Source organism: Trichogramma pretiosum, unplaced genomic scaffold, assembly GCF_000599845.2.
Source record: "Trichogramma pretiosum strain Unisexual culture from Peru unplaced genomic scaffold, Tpre_2.0 scaffold42, whole genome shotgun sequence".
NCBI lineage: Eukaryota > Metazoa > Arthropoda > Insecta > Hymenoptera > Trichogrammatidae > Trichogramma > Trichogramma pretiosum.
In genome coordinates this window covers 1,008,586-1,027,620 of record NW_019641653.1, presented here as the reverse complement: position 1 = coordinate 1,027,620, position 19,035 = coordinate 1,008,586, and the positions used below count along the sequence as shown (strand labels likewise).

General features: G+C 32.0%; 4 protein-coding genes across 7 annotated transcripts; 2 read left to right on the top strand and 2 right to left on the bottom strand.

The window, feature by feature from the left end:
• The first annotated feature begins 1,105 nt into the window (after positions 1–1,105).
• Positions 1,106–5,190, top strand: LOC106651846 (DDB1- and CUL4-associated factor 5). Of its 4 annotated transcripts, none has more exons than XM_014370529.2 (11): positions 1,106–1,400; positions 1,483–1,573; positions 1,720–1,820; positions 1,908–2,175; positions 2,324–2,504; positions 2,583–2,858; positions 2,930–3,165; positions 3,251–3,468; positions 3,546–3,804; positions 3,889–4,352; positions 4,426–5,190. In XM_014370529.2, exons 4-11 carry the CDS (start codon positions 1,926–1,928, stop codon positions 4,948–4,950), a joined length of 2,409 nt encoding a protein of 802 aa, XP_014226015.1. In that variant the 5' UTR covers positions 1,106–1,400; positions 1,483–1,573; positions 1,720–1,820; positions 1,908–1,925; the 3' UTR covers positions 4,951–5,190. The 4 variants fall into 4 exon arrangements, with proteins under 4 accessions (XP_014226015.1, XP_014226017.1, XP_014226014.1 ...); XM_014370530.2 differs by having other exon boundaries at positions 1,138–1,156; XM_014370531.2 differs by having other exon boundaries at positions 1,106–1,573; positions 3,904–4,352.
• A 1,644-nt stretch (positions 5,191–6,834) lies between these two features.
• On the bottom strand, positions 6,835–8,401 carry LOC106651883 (speckle-type POZ protein B-like). The gene has a single exon (XM_014370574.2). The coding sequence runs from the start codon at positions 8,015–8,017 to the stop codon at positions 7,013–7,015; it is 1,005 nt and encodes a 334-aa protein (XP_014226060.1). The 5' UTR covers positions 8,018–8,401; the 3' UTR covers positions 6,835–7,012.
• Positions 8,402–10,266: 1,865 nt separating this feature from the next.
• Positions 10,267–11,872, bottom strand: LOC111693916 (putative ankyrin repeat protein RBE_0997). Its single transcript, XM_023460091.1, has 2 exons — positions 10,878–11,872; positions 10,267–10,802 (listed from the first exon to the last, which is right to left on the bottom strand). Exons 1-2 carry the CDS (start codon positions 11,806–11,808, stop codon positions 10,267–10,269), a joined length of 1,467 nt encoding a protein of 488 aa, XP_023315859.1. The 5' UTR covers positions 11,809–11,872.
• Positions 11,873–14,510: 2,638 nt separating this feature from the next.
• LOC106651838 (5'-3' exoribonuclease 2 homolog) lies at positions 14,511–18,730 on the top strand. Its single transcript, XM_014370515.2, has 8 exons — positions 14,511–15,346; positions 15,422–15,882; positions 15,958–16,164; positions 16,249–16,526; positions 16,611–16,779; positions 16,873–17,119; positions 17,207–17,639; positions 17,870–18,730. Exons 1-8 carry the CDS (start codon positions 14,695–14,697, stop codon positions 18,258–18,260), a joined length of 2,838 nt encoding a protein of 945 aa, XP_014226001.1. The 5' UTR covers positions 14,511–14,694; the 3' UTR covers positions 18,261–18,730.
• The last annotated feature ends 305 nt before the right edge of the window (positions 18,731–19,035 follow it).

Here is a 19,035-nt window from a genome sequence, read left to right as displayed (position 1 = left end):
ATTGATTCTTTGATTCAAATTTTAAAAACGCGATGAAAGAAAATAAAATTTTATTTGCATTCAAGAATAAATTACACATTCTATTTCTTGATGTTTGCAGAAAGCCAAATTATCAAATTAATCATTAATTAAAATTATTTCTTTTTACTACTTTTATTAAAAAAAGACAATGAATATTAATGCTGAAATCAGGTTTTTTTTTTGAAGAAATAATCTTTTATTGTTGGTCATTAAAGTAGATATTTATTATTAATATTACTATACTTAAATTCTCTGAATATCTGTAGTTCCATAAAAAATAAGTAAAACCTAAGTCAAACTTATTTTTACTGGTTACTCAATAAACATGTAGTTTGGGAAATATTGTAAAATTTTATGAATTTTTGTGTTTAAAATATAAATGTTAAATAGTTAAGATTGTGTGCTTCTTTCCAAAAAAATTGCGTTTTAAAATTTCAAAAATTTATCGAGTTTTATGCAGTAAAACTTTCATCAAATGCCTTTATGAAAATCTAAAAAATGTATGAAAAAAAATAAAAAAATAAAAAAATAAAAAAAAATTTATCAAATGAAAAAAAATTCCCCAAAGTGTTCATAAAATAAGCTCCCGAATGAGCTGCAGCTAACAAAGTTTAGTGCTAGTTTTGTATGTCCAAGTAAAACATTTTTCAATTTTTTTCATAAATACTAAATTTAAATATTTATAATCACTTTAGTGGCAAAAAAAATATGATGAAAAATTTGATTGGCTATTGAAGAGAAAATTCGTACGTGAAATTTTTCCTTTCTGTAAATGAAACACTAGATAACACTAAACATTTCTATAAAGATTATCATTTTTGAAAACTTTAAATTTCAAAATCTCTGGAAATTCGTGCCCTGAAATTCTTAATAAACTTAATAGTATTCATTTGAAATAAATTTTTACAATTAATTTATAATGCGAATTTAGGAAGAAAACTAAAAATTTTAAATTAAAATCATTTTTCGCTCACTCGTGATACTAAAGTATATTTAAGCACATTCGTATAAATGCGCTGCTTGCTGCGCTGTCAGATTCGCATGAGGCACACGCACTCACAGCCTCATCGTCCTATGTGTAATGTGTAGGAAATATTTAAAGGGTCTGTCCATTAAAAAAGAACCCGATCATGTGGTGAGTTGTGACATTTGCCTCTTGCGAAATAAAGTCAAAACGCAATACACTAAGGAAAGGTAGTGGTATAAAAATACTCCTTCCACGACTACGATTGTCTATGCGTGCGTTTTGACGAGTATCGCATTAAAAGAGATATATTTTTGTATCCGCTGTATACGTCGGGCTTTGCACAAACATAACAAAAATATTATCGAACGGTCATGACGGGGTATTGAGCTCATGGCGCAGACAATTAATAAAAGTGATACTTTTTATAGTTCAAAGCATACAAAAATAGTTGATTAGATATAATTTTTCAATTTTTAACTTCGTGAATAACGTAGGTCCATTGTTTGATTGTTAAGAGCTGTTCCGTATACGCTTGGACCGTGGAAACGTGGAAAGTTTCGGTTTGATTTTCAACATGTATAGAACGTAAGTAATCGTCCAGAAGGTTATATCTTAAATTAATCTTTTACGAGCATATCCTTAAACAATTTTTGTGACAAGTGGAGGCGAACTCTATTAATCGATTCGAGTGAAATGCGATTGACATTATTGCGTTTATGATTTTTTTGTAGGACTAAAATGAAACATTAGTGCTAGTAAGAGTCATAAGCTCTTGCGATCTTTATCATCGCTAATTAGTTCCAGAAATTCTTCATGTGTTATTCCTAGACTGGTATGTATAATGAAGAAAAACTAAACTTTCAATTTTTTTATTAATAACTTTCCTAAGAGATTTTCAAGATATTAAATAAATTTGTAGGTTCCAAAAATATTCAATATGCCTTCTTGCAAGGAAGTTTGTCAATATCAAAAGAAATTTGAAGAATTAAACATGCCTGATAAAAGTTCTTTCAATACTGCAAAATTTGTCTTCAATAGACAATTCAACAACAAAACCAATCATCAAAATCTGATAATGGATGCTCGACTGCACTATTCCAAGAATCTATTTAAGAAAAATCTTTATTCCCATTATGGATGTGTGAATGCAGTTGAATTTTCAAAAGATGGAGAATTGCTTATTTCTGGTATGTAAATATTTTTATTACATATAATTTTATAAGTATATATAAATATATTAGACATTTGGTCTTATATAGCAAAATAATTCAAAATAAAATTTTCTATATAATTTCTATAAAATTAGAACTCATGGGAATTCAATATTGATTACAGGTGGTGATGATAAACGGGTGCTTTTATGGAATGTCAGTCAAGCTATTCATGACTCTGGAAAACCAATTGAAATGAGAGCTCAACACTCTAGTAATATATTTTGCTTGGATTTTAATAGCAGTAGAACAAAAATTTTATCTGCTGGTAACGATGATCAAGTTATTGTTCATGATATTCAAACGTAAGTTTTTTAATTATTTTTTAATTTTAAAATTTTAAAATGTCATATATAATCATTTTAAGTTATACTTTCCAACAGGACAAAAATTGTGAATTCATTTATTCATGAAAAAGCTATTTACGGCTTATCCTCACATCCTCATAGTGATAGCATATATGCTAGTGCCTGTGATGATGGAAGAGTTTTGGTTTACGATACAAGAGGAGACGCTAGTTCTCCTGAATCCTTTTTTTGCTTGGCGCAATATGAAAGTCCTTTTCATTCTGTAATGTTTAATCCTGTTGATCCAAGAACTTTAGTGACTGCCAATTCAAAGGAAGGGTGCAGTTTATGGGATGTAAGAAGACCATTAACGTAAGTTGAATGGATATTTTTTCTCAAGAATTTAATGCATATTCTTAGAATTGTTTTTGTTATTATTTTAGGCCACTAGTAAAATATGGAAATGAAAAAAATCAAGGTCCATCACAAAATGGTATGTTTATTGGATTCAACGATGCTGGTACTAAATTATTGGCAATCCGAAGACGATTACCTCCAGCAGTTTACTCAGTAAATTCTCCACAGCATTTGTGTCAATTTGACCAAGCAGGATATTATAATAGCTGCACCATGAAATCCTGTTGTTTTGCAGGAACTAACGATGAATATATACTATCAGGTACAAAATAATTATATAGTTGAAAAAGTTAAAGCAATCGGTTAACTAAAAATTTAATATTAAAAATTAAAATTTTCAATAATAGGATCGGATGATTTTAATTTATATATGTGGAAAATCCCAACTGATGATACAGAAAAATGGGTTGATTCTGCACATATCATATTACGAGGACATAGGTCAATAGTTAATCATGTTCGATACAATAAAAATAGTTGTGTTCTTGCTTCATCTGGAGTTGAAAAAATAGTAAAATTATGGTCACCATTTCCACTAGGTGAAAAATGTTCAGGAGGTCTAAAAGTAAGCATAAATTAATAAACGGATAGATTAATTTACTACAAGCAGATAATACATGATTTTTTCTTGATTTTATACAGGTAGAAGATGATAAAAATGAAACACAACGCAAAGTTTATTCGCATGACGAATATATTGGTTTAATTTTGAGAACTGGTCATGTGATGACTCATGATTACAGCCATGAATGTACTGACGAAGATCAAAGAATGATGGCCTTCTTCGACTCACTCGTTCAACGAGAAATTGAGAGTTGGAGTTCCCGAGAATCATCGTCGTCAAGCAGCTCCACCGAAATAGAAAACGATAACGATTTTAGCGATCGTTCGAGTTCAGAGGGTAATAGCTTTGCTTTGATAATTGAATTTATAAAAATGAAAATAATTTAACCTTACATGTAAAAATTACTAACATTAAAAAAAGATTTGATCGTTTTAGAATTATCTTCATCATCGCCTTCTTCGAGCACGCACCTCCATGTTCGTGCTTATATCGATTCAGCTGCCAACGAATCAGAAGAGCAGAAAGATGAAACTGAAGAATCATGGGAGACTCCAAACCGAATTACTCAATTAATTGCTAATCGACGCCGAAAGCTCATGCAACTCGCTGCCATGGAAGCTTCTCCGAAGACAATAAAGGATGATAAAACTGCAGGGTCGCCAACAGTGTTTGCTCCGAAATCCGTATCATCCCCAATTTTAAACAGATCAAAACCAAGAAAGGTTGAAAGGAAAAGCATAATGCAAAAAAGTAAAATGCAGTCTGTTAAAGATAGAATAAAAACACGAGAGTTAAAAGGAAAAAGAGGGAACAAACGAACTTTAAGAATTGACAGCGAAACTGATAGTGAAGATGAAACCCACAATACTCCTTCTCCTACTTTGGTAAGTTCTAAGTTACACCCTATGTGGTAAATTTAAAAAAAGTTGTAAATTATTTTTTATTTTTGTATTACAGTTCGTTGATGCATCGCAACCGAGCACCAGCAGTGGAGTTGTATCATCCAGTTTTACTAAAAAATATTTGCAAATAAAATCTCGTTCAGCAAGCCTCAGTAGTTCAGACGAAAGTCTGGTTTTATCTGGTACAAAATCTTTAAATAATAAAAGACGAGAAGCATTAAGTTCGAATTATGATTCTGAAGAGAGTCCGAGCAACACTTTGTCACCTCAAAATCGTAAAATAACTCGGAAAACAGTTACCGCTCGTCGTATCAATTATAAACGTCAAAAGCTTGAAAATAATGATACTGAGCATTCAAATGCTGCGTCAACAACGGGAAATTTTGGTCAAACTTCTTTGGCACAAAGTTCTGACAGCGGTATAACATCAAGCGTTTCCACTACTGAGGTACAAACAACTACTACAAGCCCTAGATCAGAAAATATTAAAATTGTTCCAAACAAGTCGACTAGGAATCATCGCGTGTACAGAAAACAGCGATTCAAAATAAGCTATAGTAGCGAATCGTCGGAGGATTGACGCGTTGAGAACTCGGAAACTGAATCTGTGATTCCTCGAGTTAAATATATTTTTATAACATGATATCTATTATAGTTATGTGTAAACGCGCTTGATTTTCAAATGTGCGTTTGCTGCAGTACATCTAATGTGAATCTAGAATGGTTAAAATTTATTAAGAATGAGTGGTTTATGAAATTATACTCTGAAAACGTACGAGATAATTATGATTTAAATAAACTGAATTACTTATAATATTAATATCACAATATTATAATACTATAATACTATGATATTATAACACTATTATAATATTATAATATTATAATATTCAATTACTTTGTTTTAAATATTTCTATAAAAATATGGTACTACTACACAAAATTAATTTAGTTTCAGTACCTATTGTAAATACTTACCAATGAATTGTTTGCTCTTTCAAACTCAATATTTAAAAATTATTTCCTAATTCACGAAGTCGAAACTCGTGGAATATTGATTATCAAAAAAAATATAAATTTTCTATGTATGGATATACTTTTTGTTCAAGACTGATTTTATGAATAATGTAACAATATTAAAAAAAGCATATGCGAAAATTTGGAAAAAATTCAGCATTTTTTTCAATTTTAGTCCTTATGAATACGCCACAAGTATGAGTGTTGCGAAGTAAAAATAAAAAGTTGAAGTAATAATTTTGAGAATGTATTAATCAACTTATGGGTCTATGAAAAATTAAAATTACATAAATGAAGAAATGTTCTTTTAATTCATGTTTTTGTTAATTGAACTTAACTGAATATATGCTTATAAAAAATAAGTAACTTCGTTTTTATGTATAATGTTAAATAAAGCTATTTTTAACCAAAGAACTTTTTAAATCTCAATTCATTTTTTAATAATATATGGCAGTTTCTAGATGCAGTATTATATGACTTGCGTATAAAATTATGAAGGAATATTCTCCAACTAAAGTGTCATTTTCAAAGGTAAAGGTATTAAACTTTTTGGTTTTTGTTACTGTTTGAACATTTTGGGCTGCTTTGTAGATTAGAACTGCCTAGTAAAATTTAAAAAAAATTGACATATCTACGTTGATTTTTAGTGAGGCTCAGGTTATACAACTGCTGAGATGATTTCAATTATGTACATAAGCTGTTATGGTCATCGGGGCTGCTTAAAAATCGAACATATAATCAGCGCGTTTACTTACATGTTTGTACATCTGCAATCAATAGTCTTGATGCTTCAATCAATCAATCGTAATTGATTGCTAAATAAACTTGTCTTGAAAAGAGAAAAATTAAAGGTTCGATCAAAAGACCTACAAATAATACTTCAAGGGGAGTCATGCACCGATTCACTTTTCTTTGGCATTTTTTTGTTGTATAAATCACAGTTCAATATCAATTTACATTTTCAACATGAAATTGACATCTTTGAGCCCTGAAAAATGTGGAAAAAGGTTTTAGATTAGACCTTTGCATCTGAAAATAGCTTATTTTTGCTATTTTAGCATTTTGGCACTGTGCGCAAGATTCAGGAATTTGGAATTTTGATTAGAGTTATAAAAAAGTTTTTACACCAACGGATGTAATAAAAAGCAAAAAATAAGAAAATTTATAGATGTTTTTGAGCACATATTGAATAATAAAACTAATATAAAGGTCTAAATCCTCCTTTTTCTCCTCTTCTTTCTCAATAATAAATCTCCTTTTTCAATAATAAATCATGAAACATTTTCTGATAATGAATGTATAATTTGATATTCGAGGACAAACGTTTTTACTATCTTAATAAACATAAAATTGAAAAAAACAACGTGATAAATGGATTATTACAGTCCTTTATTCGTAAAAAATAGTTTTTAAAAAACATGTATAATTAGTTGTGTGCATGTAAAAATTCGCCGCAATGAGTTACCAAGTAAAAAAGCGTATCGTAATTTGAATCGTTGCAAATCAACTTATTAAATTTAACTGTCAGTCTAATGATTTTCTAAGGATCAGCGGTATATTTTTATACGCAATAAAAAAATGTAAATAAATGTAAAATTTATGAAGTACTCAATCAATTTTTCAGATTATTCCGATAAAAATTGTGCCATTTTAAGAATCATAGTACCGAAATCATCAGAAACGGTAGGTCCATTAATTATACGCTTAATTAAATTGATTGCATTTTTTTTCAAACAACTCAAATTGTAATTTACAGCTATGGTAAGAGCCTCTATCGCATTTTTAGCAGATATATTGGAGATCAATATTTGTTCGCACTTATTTTTCAACTCTTCAAGTTGATACTTGTCAGCAGCCACCAAAAGTTCAGCGGTCTTACAAAATTCTTGAGTCTCGACAGTGCTTGTGTAGATGTATCGCAGCATCTCAACTGCAGAGTCATGACTGACATCGATCATATCAACTATTTCACTTTTGTTTTCCAACATATCGTGGTTGAACATGGCTCTGAATACAGGACTGGCAGTAGCGAGCATGATTCTGTGCGCCGGAATTTTCTTTCCACATGCAGTTTTTAGTTTAATATCACTCAAATTTTCGTCAAGAAGTATCCAGTCGAATTTTAATTTTGTCTCCGGCACTTCATTCACATCCACAGATTCATAGTTCAGCGAGTTCTTTTGAGATCCCGCGGAAATTTTCAATTCGCAACGAATAACTATGGTACCTGTAGATGAAATGAATTTTTTAAAATCATCTATAGTAATATTGAAAATCTCTTTTTCACGGCAACTCGTGGAATATGGATCTTCCGTATAAGTTTCAATAACTTGGTCATCCTTGAGTATCGCTATCTTGTACTGGCATAACGAATTTGTAAACCTGAGTATGTTCAATAGAGACAAATGTCTATATTCAAGGCATTGATTAGAATTACTACTATATGAGCATTTTTGGAGTTGCAATCGAAACTTTGTATCATCATCACCGTTTTTGTGAAATATCGGCGACTTTATACTACCGTTTCCGCTTTCTAAAATCAATAGGCAGTCGCTTATTACCCATTTGAAAGTAAACTCCGTTTTTTCAATTTGAGAATAGCCTGTTAAGACTTTTTCGTCGTTCGACATTTTACTTTTAAAGACACTCAAGTTCAAGTAAGGCCCGCGTCTGTTATTTCATCAATTTTTACAATTCACAGTTGACACTATCGATGCGCACTGTGGCTGCTTCGCTTAAAGCAGTCACGGAAACGGATTTTTGTTAAAGTCCCGTTTTAGATTTTTATAATCTTACAGCTAGAATTTGCACGTTAGCAGCTCCAATATCTAAGAACGACTTACGCGTTTAACGTGGCAAATTAACGAGCTAATGCAATTAGGTACCGGATGACTTGACCAAGAGAATTATTTATGAATAATTACTCCACTGCAGAAAGTCGTGTCCAATCCGTAGAGATTATCTGCGTCTTCGCACTGATCACTATCGATGACTAAATAATTACTACAGGCGCCTTTTCGAAAGCACATGGGCTCGAGATGATATTTTGACGCACGTGCAGGATTCCGCGCACACTCGCACGCCCACGCACAAAAATGACCAGGGGCCACTATAGGTACTAAAAGATACATTTGGGTGGTGCGCGCGCGACGTCTTGCACCGATTGCTACTTTGCTAGCTCGCTGACAAAACTACCACTGATTTTGGAAAAATATTTTACCCTTGCTCATCGATAGATTTTTGCCTGCTCTTGATTCAAATGACTTTATATATTCCGGAAAGACAATTTTTCTTGCCGAAAAACGACTTCAAAGTCAAGCCCGGTTCCAGTTAAATTAAAAATATTATTACCAATCCACTATTTTTTTTAGCAATTATATTTTTGATTTGCTAAATGCCAACAAAAATTTTACAATAGATATTTTAAATTACATCTATAGACGAATTTGAATTTGGCGCTCATTGTTTGCTAGTGTGCTTCTATAAAATATCGGCAGAAATCGTACCAGTCACCGGCATCCCATCTGATCTATTCTACATACTGTGAAAAATCCACTACTCGGCGCACGAGACATGGACTAAGGAATAATGATAGATCGTCTCGAGATACTGCGGCGCTTCATTCAAATTTCGTATTTACTCGCGAGTAGATGAGTTACAATTATACATTTATTTAGATGTTTTTTTTCAAATGATGAAGCTTCAGAAGTAAATTTGAATAAATAGATTAAAACTAGCTTTATAAACATTTCCTTTTAAACCCAAACGAGAATGTTGTTTTACGTACGAAGCAGAAAAATGCATGAAATTGTTGAAGACTATCAACAATTACTATAAAATTTTGTTAATTTAACAGAAAAATAGATATAAGTTACAAAATATAAAACATAAATATTTAACACAACAGATCAAATAGGTGAAAGGTACCTGAAATTTGTGATAAAATTTCACAAATGCACATTTACTAGTGAACGAATCAGAACTAATAATAATAATAATTAAATTGGGAAAAATATTGAAGATTCTTCGCAAAATATATTAATATATTAATGCAAAGTATGTTAATATTTTGCAAATAAAAAAACCAGTAGAGTTAATAATGAAGTGAATAGAATTTTTTTAAGATCAAAAAGTGACATTTATATTAAATTTCAGAAATATTACAATTAGATTTTAAATTACATATAAACTTCAATGAATTTGGTCTATATTAGGCATTCATGAAGCAGATTTAACTTACTCCGAGAACAACATATGTATGTATAGAACGAAATTATAAAGCTGGAGTTGATTTAAAAGGAAAAGAAGGTTCAGCTGCAATTCATTGCTGTATCATTCATGGTAATTTGCAAGGTTTATGTCTACTTTTATGACAAAAACAACCATTTTCTTTTGTCGAAAATTAATTGATGGGATACAATATATTTTTTTGATGAGTTTTCCTTCTTAACCTAGGGAGTATAATCTTATCAGGAGAGGGATTGATAGAGACATGTTAATAAAGCCTGGTCGATATATGCTGCGTTATGGTAAGGACTTGTGGATCTACGTGGGAAATGATTTCTAATAGACACGGTAATAAATTTTAGTTTTTAATTCTTTTATTGAAAAGAGTTAAATCGAGTCTTGAACATAACTAATATATACACCAAATTACCAATCGTTTTGGCATTAAATTGGATTGACTGATAAATAGTCAGATCTCTTCTGACACGACCGTTTACAAATCGTAAGCATTGCAAAATCTCTTGCAGAGATTCATTTACTTGCTTACTTAAAGATAAAAAAATACTTCCTTGAGCTCAAATATTGTGAGCACTAAAAACATTTTATTATAAGTATTATTCTAAATAATTAAAGTAGGAATGTATCCCGAGGATTATTTTTCTTTATCATTTGTCTCTTTGCACAATCGCAATAATTCCTCGTAACTCATACATTCGGCAACTCGGCGGCATACGACATAAGGTAAATTTAATTCACAGTGATCACTCATGAACAGATCGGATACCATCAATTCCAACTGTAGTCTTATGAAAATGTTAGCTAAGTGTCTTTTTACAATAATGTTGATCCAAGTATGTGATAAATCATCCATTGCTGGGACACGCCAATTCTTCATATTTTTAATCATTGAGTAACCGTCACTATAGTTCATTTGGCAAAGCTGGTACAGCGAGACGTCGTCGTTTAACATATTATTTTTGACTTTCTCAGCTTCTTTTTTCCAAACATCGATGATTTTTATAGGAATTTGAAATTCTTGCCAGAAACAAGGTAGGAGTATTAATCTTATTTTGTCGCTTAGTTTTACAAAGAAATCATCATATTCTTGACTTTGGTAAAGGCGAAGCTCAACATAAATAAATAAATTATACACAGTCGGGATGATGGGCGTCTTGTCTTTCGTGGGTCCTAAATAAATAATCAAAAAGAAAAATAATCATTAGTAACTTGAAATTATTGTTTAGGTAAAATAAAGTTACTTACCAGTGTATTCGGGGATCAGATGGTCAGTGTCGTTTCCTCGAACTTTTATCCAACATTTTAACATCCTAAGTCTGGTTTCAAAGCTCATCTTGAAGCCCACCGACTGCAATAATTGTACCATCTCGATGATGTTCAGAGTGAGAGGATAATTTTTGACTTCAAGTAATGTGAAATTTCTGCTGAAAATTATATCTTCGTTCAAATTGTCAAGACTCGCGCCGTGTTCCAGAAGCGACTTGACAAGCTGCACATCAAAACAAGATACGGCCAAATCCAAAGGACTATTACCATCACTATTTCGTGCTTCGATGTTCGCTCCATATTCAATTAGAATTTGAACTATTTTGTCAACTGGTCGTCGGTAATCGCAAAATCTGATGGCATTGGTGCACTGGCATAGACACAGCCTCGCGAGTGCGTGTAGAGGTGTCGACTTCTCCACGTCCTGTTTGTTTGGATCGGCCCCGTGTCTCAATAAAATCTCTACTACTTCTTCGCGACGGTACTGGGCTGCAATATGCAACGCTGAATACTTGTATGAGTCGAGGTTGACGTCTATACCCTGGCTCAAAAGAAGATTTACTGCCGCCATATTACCGGACATGCAGGCCGCGTGGAAATATGTGTAACCATGATTGTCACAATAATTTAGTTGTGAATTTTCCAAAAAATATTCCATGACTTTTATAGTTTTTGATTTTGGGTCCAATATATTTTTATCATTTTTCCCATATATTACCTCCGCCAAATAATGAAGAGCAGACTTTCCATCTTTGAATATGACCTCACGTATATCGAGTCCGCTCGCCTCGAGAAGTTTTATCATTTTCAAATTGCGTCGTCTCAAAGCAAATTTGAAGAAATATTTTTTATCTTCAACACTCGGGAATAGAATTTCACAGTTCATCAAATCTATAACGATTCTGTCCATTAATTCGTCGTCTCTCCGTTTAGACCAACGTTTAAATACACGGCAAAAATCTTTAAGCCGAGCGTCGCCTTTTTTTACACTTTCCAGACGATTTTTCAATTTTCGTAGGCGAGTTGCGTATTCTTCGTTATAAATCAAGGACATTTTGAATCAACTGTCAATAAAACTAGTAACTACCTCGATGAATAATGACGAGTATCTCCCTAAACACTGAACAATTAATACGAGCGAGCGTGAGCGAGCGAGGTAATTTGCTAGTTAATACTAAGGAACGAGCACGTGGTTGAAGTCATTACAGTGCATGGAAGCTTTCTTTTTTTTCCTGGCCTTTGTGTACCGAATAGAGCTCGATGCAATACTGTTTTAGACTCATGAAGTTTGAACTTACACTGCAGAGTGCAGAGGTGCGACTAGCGAAGAATGTGAATGTGTCCGCCACTTGCTTCTGTGCAGAACAATGAATGTTTACAATGAAGCAAAAAAATAAACAAAAAATATCTGGAGAAAGCAGAAATTCTCGTGTATCGAAATATCGAAACGGTTTTTAGTATTTAGTTTGTCAATAAAAAAATATTGAAAAATCGGCTTTTTTATTTGTGATTTTGTGAATAAACTCTAATAAAATAGTTATTGAAAGTGTTTTTTATATTCTTTCAATTATTGAAAAATAATTAGAATGTAAATACATAAGTTACATAGATTTTATTATCAAATAAATATGGCACTGGCATTAATTATTATATTATTTTTTAATTTATTACTTTCTCATAATTCTATTGACGATGTTTACGCTCGAAAAATGAAAAATTTCATTTGTTATGTTTCATAGCTACTATTTCCTTCTCAAGTTCAGATTTACTTTGACTGCAATCAAATTATTATTATTACATATTTAATCAGTGGGCGGTCAAAAGATATTTTAAGGGATTAGAGCTAAAATACGAAAAATGAAGAAAATAAAGAATACTATTAATTATTGAACCGTCTAATAAACAGTACTACACATACTGTATATAAGTTATAAAACTAAACATTTCTTTCAAGACTTACTTTTTTCACAGAATACGATTCTCTTTATTGCACTTTTCTTAGAAAATTTGCTCTCCACGGATCAAACCGATCCGAATCTACCACTACCGATATAGTTTGAAATATCATAATTTTTAAAATTATCGTACTAAAAGAAACATATTTTTCTCACGTACAAACTACTTAAATACACATTTCTCTCGTGAAGCAATTCTCTTCTTTTGAATGTAGGAAAAAAATCTCTCGATTCTCTCTGAAAACTTTTCAAAAATCCTGCAATGTCTGGATAAAAAAAAAGAATGATATTTCTCATAACAGAAATCTATTATACTATCGCTTTAATAAAAAGAAATTTTTTTCATAAGCACCGTCAAAATGTGCATTTAATTGGATAAAGCCTCGGAGTGAAAAATCAATAAGATGCATGGCGATCTTAAAAACATCAAGATAAAAGTTTCAAGCTTTATTCAGCAATGTTTACGTGTCGATAAACAGCCACGTAAGGACTACAAAGAATTACTTCAATTGTCTCTTATTTTTCTTGGTCAATTCAGCAACATATGCATAAAAAAACCTGGTGCAATTACTAGGGCACGGTGGATGGCCCGAGCTATTTACGTTGTCAAAATGTATTTATTTAGAAAGCAGCTATCGTTAACAAAAGAATAAAAAATTAATCTACGTAAAATGTCGGTATTTATTCTTTTAATATACGTACCTTACTGGTTCAAAACTCGTCTTCCTTTCGAAGCTGCTACGTCAGATATTAAATTATTACGCAATTTAGATGAATTCAAAAAGTACGACAAGGAATTATCGAAGAAAGTTATAACAAAATTTTCTAATCATCTCTGGTATCTTTCGAAGGAGCTAGTGTGCATTTTATTTTTTAATGACAATGTTGATACAATTGAAAAGAGAAAAATGAAAAAAAATTTGACCAAGTACAATCAAGGGGACAGAGATTTACTAGCTAATATTGAAGATGTTACTTTGAAAAATGTCAAATTATCCAGATTTGTGACGCAAAAGAGTATGAACTTTTTCGATATTACGGGAATTCCCAAAGACTTTTTGGATTTAGACCCGAGTGAATGGGCTGAGAGTGAAAGTTATTCTTGTGTCCAAGAAATCTGTAAAAAATTACAGTGTGTCAATGATGTAGTTGAAAGAGCCTTGCAATGTGTGATAGAGTTTATAAAAAGAATTTGACAAAAAATAGTGAGTAATTGCAAAAATTGTTCTTGACCGTGTACGAAGACATGAAAAATAACACTTGCGATTAGTAAATTCGACATTTCGAAACATAATATGTATTTTTTTTGTTTATTTTTCTTCTTTTCGTTCGTTTATTTTTCTCTTTGTCTTTTTATTCAAGCCCGATTTTGCGATATTTCAGTTATTCAAAAAAATCAAAAATTCATTTTTTATCAATGAAAATAATTTTTTAAGGCATAACCAATTATACCACTGGATTCAGCAGAAAAAATGCTACAAAAAATTATGTTTTAAATATTTCCCAGATTTTTTCGGTTAATTTGCAGAGTGCGTAAACTGGAGGTTTACGAAAAAACTCGTGTGCGTGGAACGCCGTTTAGTTCGTATCGCTGCCGCCGCCGTCGCGCGCATACAGAGCCTCAAGCAGTCTACCCACTGGCCACTGCCCACTAATCACTACTGTAGCTGCAGCGAACATTGCTTGCAGCGAACTGCAAAGTAGTGTGGCGTCTTAACTCGTTCCTAACCCCAAATTGTGTATAAAAGAGAGTGTGTGTGTGTGAGTGATTATCAAATTATCATTTATCGACTCGTTCAAGAACATTTGTGTCGTGTGTCAAACACCAAAACTTAATCAAAATGGGAGTACCTGCATTTTTTCGTTGGTTGAGCAGAAAGTATCCTTCGGTGATTATCGATTGTATTGAGAGTAAACCCAGTAATGTTGATGGAGAGCAAGTACCGGTCAATACATTGGAACCAAATCCGAATGGAGTGGAGTTCGATAATTTGTATTTGGATATGAATGGTATTATTCATCCTTGTACACATCCTGAAGATAAACCGGCACCAAGAAATGAAGATGAGATGATGGAGGCCATTTTTGAATGTATTGACAGGCTGTTTAGAATTGTTAGACCTCGTAAATTATTGTATATGGCTATTGATGGTGTTGCACCAAGAGCTAAAATGAATCAACAACGATCCAGACGTTTCAGGGCATCTAAAGAAACAACTGAAAAAATAATGGAAGTATCCAGAGTGCGTTCAGAAATGTCAGCTCGAGGGGTTCAGCTACCTCCAGAGAAACCGAAAGGAGAGCATTTTGATAGTAATTGCATTACTCCTGGTACACCTTTCATGGCAAGATTATCAGCTTGTTTGCATTACTACATACATGACCGATTGAACAATGATCCCGGTTGGAAAAATATTAAAGTAATATTGAGTGATGCCAATGTTCCAGGAGAAGGAGAACACAAAATCATGGACTACATTAGAAAACAAAGAGGTACAATAAATGTTCTATTTTTCTTTTTAAATTCATCATAAATTTTTATACTAATTTTATTGTTATATTGTTCAGCACAACCGGACCATGATCCTAATACTCAACATGTTCTTTGTGGAGCTGATGCTGATTTGATAATGTTGGGTTTAGCAACACATGAACCTAATTTCACAATTATTCGGGAAGAATTTAAACCAAACAAACCCAGACCTTGTGATATATGTGGCCAGTTAGGTCATGAAATGCAAGATTGTGTAGGATCGGATCCTGATCAACCAGAAGGGGAAAAAATTTTTGCTGCAGAATGTCAATTTATTTTTGTTAGACTTAATGTTCTTAGAGAATATTTAGAGCGAGAATTGCAAATGCCTGGACTACCTTTCGAATATGACTTTGAAAGAGCCATAGATGATTGGGTGTTTATGTGTTTTTTTGTAGGAAATGACTTTTTACCCCACTTACCTTCATTAGAAATAAGAGAGAACGCAATCGATCGACTGGTTAATTTGTACAAAAAAACTGTCTACAAAACTGGGGTATGTACTTCATCATTTTTTAACAATTTAAAAATTCTAATGAATATGGAAATAAAATGTTGCAATGTGTTTTAGGGATTTTTGACTGATAGTGGAGATGTTAATCTGGACAGAGTTCAATTAATCTTAGATGATCTTGGTAATGTTGAAGATGAAATCTTCAAAAAAAGACAACAAAATGAATTGTCTTTTAAAGCACGTGAAAAAGCTAAAAAAAGAAGAACTCAATCCATCAGCAACCAAAGACCAGCCTGGACCCCTACTGGACAATTTGCCCCACAGGTATGTACGTTTTTTAATACTTTTTTTCTTTGGAATGAAAATTTTATCAAAAATATATGATTCAACTTAAATTTAATTTTATAGGCTTTGGGGCAAGCGACGACACCTGTTGTTAACGCTAGATATGAAGCATATCAGATGCGTGTTCAAGGTAGAAATTATAATACTCAAGCGGTGCAAGAAAGTCTACAAGGAACTTCAGCCAAGCTTGATGTAGAACCAAATCCACGAAAGCGCAAACATGAAGAAACTGAGGAAGAGGATGATCAGGCTCATGATGAAGTTAGATTATGGGAAGATGGATTCAAAGATCGCTATTATGAATCTAAATTCGATGTACTACCAGAAAACATTGCATTCAGGTACATTATCAAGTTCAAAATTCAATCTCAACTAAACCATTATTAGTTATGTTTTACTTTGAATGTTTTTTTTTCTTTGTGCAGAAACAATGTGGCTCTACATTATGTCAGAGGCTTATGTTGGGTCTTACGTTACTATTATCAAGGTTGTCCGTCATGGAAATGGTATTTTCCTTATCATTATGCTCCTTTTGCTAGTGATTTTGTAAATATTAGTGGATTATCAACTGAATTTGAAAGAAATACTGTTCCTGTAAGTATTTTAACCAAATGCGTGTAAAAATTGAATGAGCCTAGATAATTTGTACAATTTTGCTAACTAAATTATGTCTTTTTTTGATGCCAGTTCAAACCATTGGAGCAGTTAATGGGTGTATTTCCAGCAGCTAGTAGTAAACATGTGCCCACTCCATGGGCTAAATTAATGTCTGACCCTGTTTCTCCAATTATAGATTTTTATCCAGAGGATTTTAAAATTGATTTGAATGGTAAAAAGTTTGCTTGGCAAGGTGTAGCACTTTTACCATTTGTTGAAGAGCAAAGACTATTCAAGGCATTAGAACCTTACTATGATTTACTCACAGAAGCAGAAAGTAAGTTAGAAAAATAATTGTGGAACTTATTTATTATTGAAGTCTTATTGCACATGAATATATTTAATCAATCATATTTCATTACAGAAAAAAGGAACGTTCGTGGAGATGATAGGTTGTATGTAGGACCTAGTAACGGTGGCTACAAATTTTTAAAAGCATTGTATGATAATAATATTGGATATGATTCTGAAGTTGAAGTTTGTATAGATGGTATGCGAGGAACAGTGTTATTAGCGAAAGATTGTGTTGGAATAGGGGCTACTCTTCCATCCCCAATTAATACAGTGCCAGTTAGGAATAACCAGGTCATTTGTACAAGGTTCCGAGATCCTAAGTATGGAATAGATTACATATTTCCTGCTGTGAAACTTGAAGGTGCGGAAGAGCCACCCCGAGTTTTGAAACCTCAAGACTTTGACCAAATGAATCAAGGACGCAATCAGTGGAAACCTCAAACTGGTTTTGTTCCTTCTCACAAAAGCGCATCTTTGGATAATGCTGGTCACAGAATGTTAGGGTAAGAATTTCATACACTGTAAATAGTAGATTAATATGATAATAAGAGTAAAAATGATATTATGTGAATTGTGTTTATAATATTTTTTTCTGAGTATTCGTTTAAATGCTAGAATTTTAGATCAGAAAATTTAATTGAAAATGTTTATTTTTACTCTTTGTCTTTTATGCACTTTATGTGTTTAATTGTAATTATTTTGCAACTAAAGTACTCAATTTATTAATTTACAGGCATCACGTTAATAATGGTCGACAACAAGTTTATGCTAGCATTCCTCCACCAACGTCATTGCAGAGAGGCTCTAGAGGTGGGTCGAACAATCAGCATTATAGAAGTCAACAACATTATCAAGGAAATCAACAATACCAAGGTATGCAACAGTACCAAGGTAATCAACATCGATACCAAAATCATCCCAACACAGCTGGACCATGGGTTGGTGGCTATATGACAGCTGGATATCAGTCCCAACAACCTCATCCTAGAAACCAACAAAGGAATTATTCTCAACAACATGATCAATCGCGTAGACCTCATCAAAATAATCCAGGGTATCAAGATAGGAGACCGCAACAAAGATCAAATCAAAATAATCGTGGCGGTAGTTGGCGTGGACGGTAATTTTGTGATGAAAAGTCTCAATTTGTAACATTAGAACCTCAATATTTTTTTCGCCGCACTCGAAATTAAAAAGATGACATTTTGTATATATACGAAATCAGAAGTATGTTAATTACAAACTACTTTTGAAATGTAGAGTAGTAAATCAATCGATTTTATGCTTTCATTTTTAATTTTTTAACTGTACCATCTGTAAATTTTTATTCGGTAAATCTTTTGTATATCAGTGAAAACTTATTATATAAGTATATTTATGTAAATTTAATTGAAATGTACATATTTATAAATCATATGCATATACAATAAGGTGGAACTTATTTTTGAAACCTTCCTTTTGTCTCATAAAATACTAACTTAGGATAAAATACCATTGAAAACATACCTTAATAAGTATATGTATTAATTTATTTATTATTGCAATTTATAAAAGTCTTAATGAATCTTTAGTACCACAAAAGGAAAAAGTTTATATTGACAAAAAAATGATTGTACCTAACTTATATTCAACGAAATACTTGCATAAAATTTACTTTCAAAAGTATCGACTAGCTGTATTTATTTGCAACGCACTAAACTTCATTTTAACCATATACGTATAATTTTTAATTAAAAATCATATTTATGCCAGGCTCAAAGTTTTAAATAGATTTTGATAATCAATTGATGAAATACAAAATAATTTTTTTGTTTATAAAAAATAGTATTGGCCTCTTGTGAAAAAATGTTATTTTAAAAATTAACTATTAATGTTTTATCAACGAAATTATTATGGAAT

What these genes read in the sequence shown, in the direction of transcription:
- LOC106651846 (XM_014370529.2), top strand. Translation starts at nt 1,926, where the DNA reads ATGCCTTCTTGCAAGGAAGTTTGTCAATATCAAAAGAAATTTGAAGAA. An exon ending in TGGAGAATTGCTTATTTCTG is followed by an intron (nt 2,176 to 2,323) that starts GTATGTAAATAT and finishes TATTGATTACAG; the next exon opens with GTGGTGATGATAAACGGGTG. An exon ending in CGATCGTTCGAGTTCAGAGG is followed by an intron (nt 3,805 to 3,888) that starts GTAATAGCTTTG and finishes CATTAAAAAAAG; the next exon opens with ATTTGATCGTTTTAGAATTA.
- LOC106651883 (XM_014370574.2), bottom strand. Translation starts at nt 8,017, where the DNA reads ATGTCGAACGACGAAAAAGTCTTAACAGGCTATTCTCAAATTGAAAAA.
- LOC111693916 (XM_023460091.1), bottom strand. Translation starts at nt 11,808, where the DNA reads ATGGACAGAATCGTTATAGATTTGATGAACTGTGAAATTCTATTCCCG. An exon ending in TCTGATCCCCGAATACACTG is followed by an intron (nt 10,803 to 10,877) that starts GTAAGTAACTTT and finishes TTATTTATTTAG; the next exon opens with GACCCACGAAAGACAAGACG.
- LOC106651838 (XM_014370515.2), top strand. Translation starts at nt 14,695, where the DNA reads ATGGGAGTACCTGCATTTTTTCGTTGGTTGAGCAGAAAGTATCCTTCG. An exon ending in AAACTGTCTACAAAACTGGG is followed by an intron (nt 15,883 to 15,957) that starts GTATGTACTTCA and finishes AATGTGTTTTAG; the next exon opens with GGATTTTTGACTGATAGTGG. An exon ending in GCTGGTCACAGAATGTTAGG is followed by an intron (nt 17,640 to 17,869) that starts GTAAGAATTTCA and finishes ATTAATTTACAG; the next exon opens with GCATCACGTTAATAATGGTC.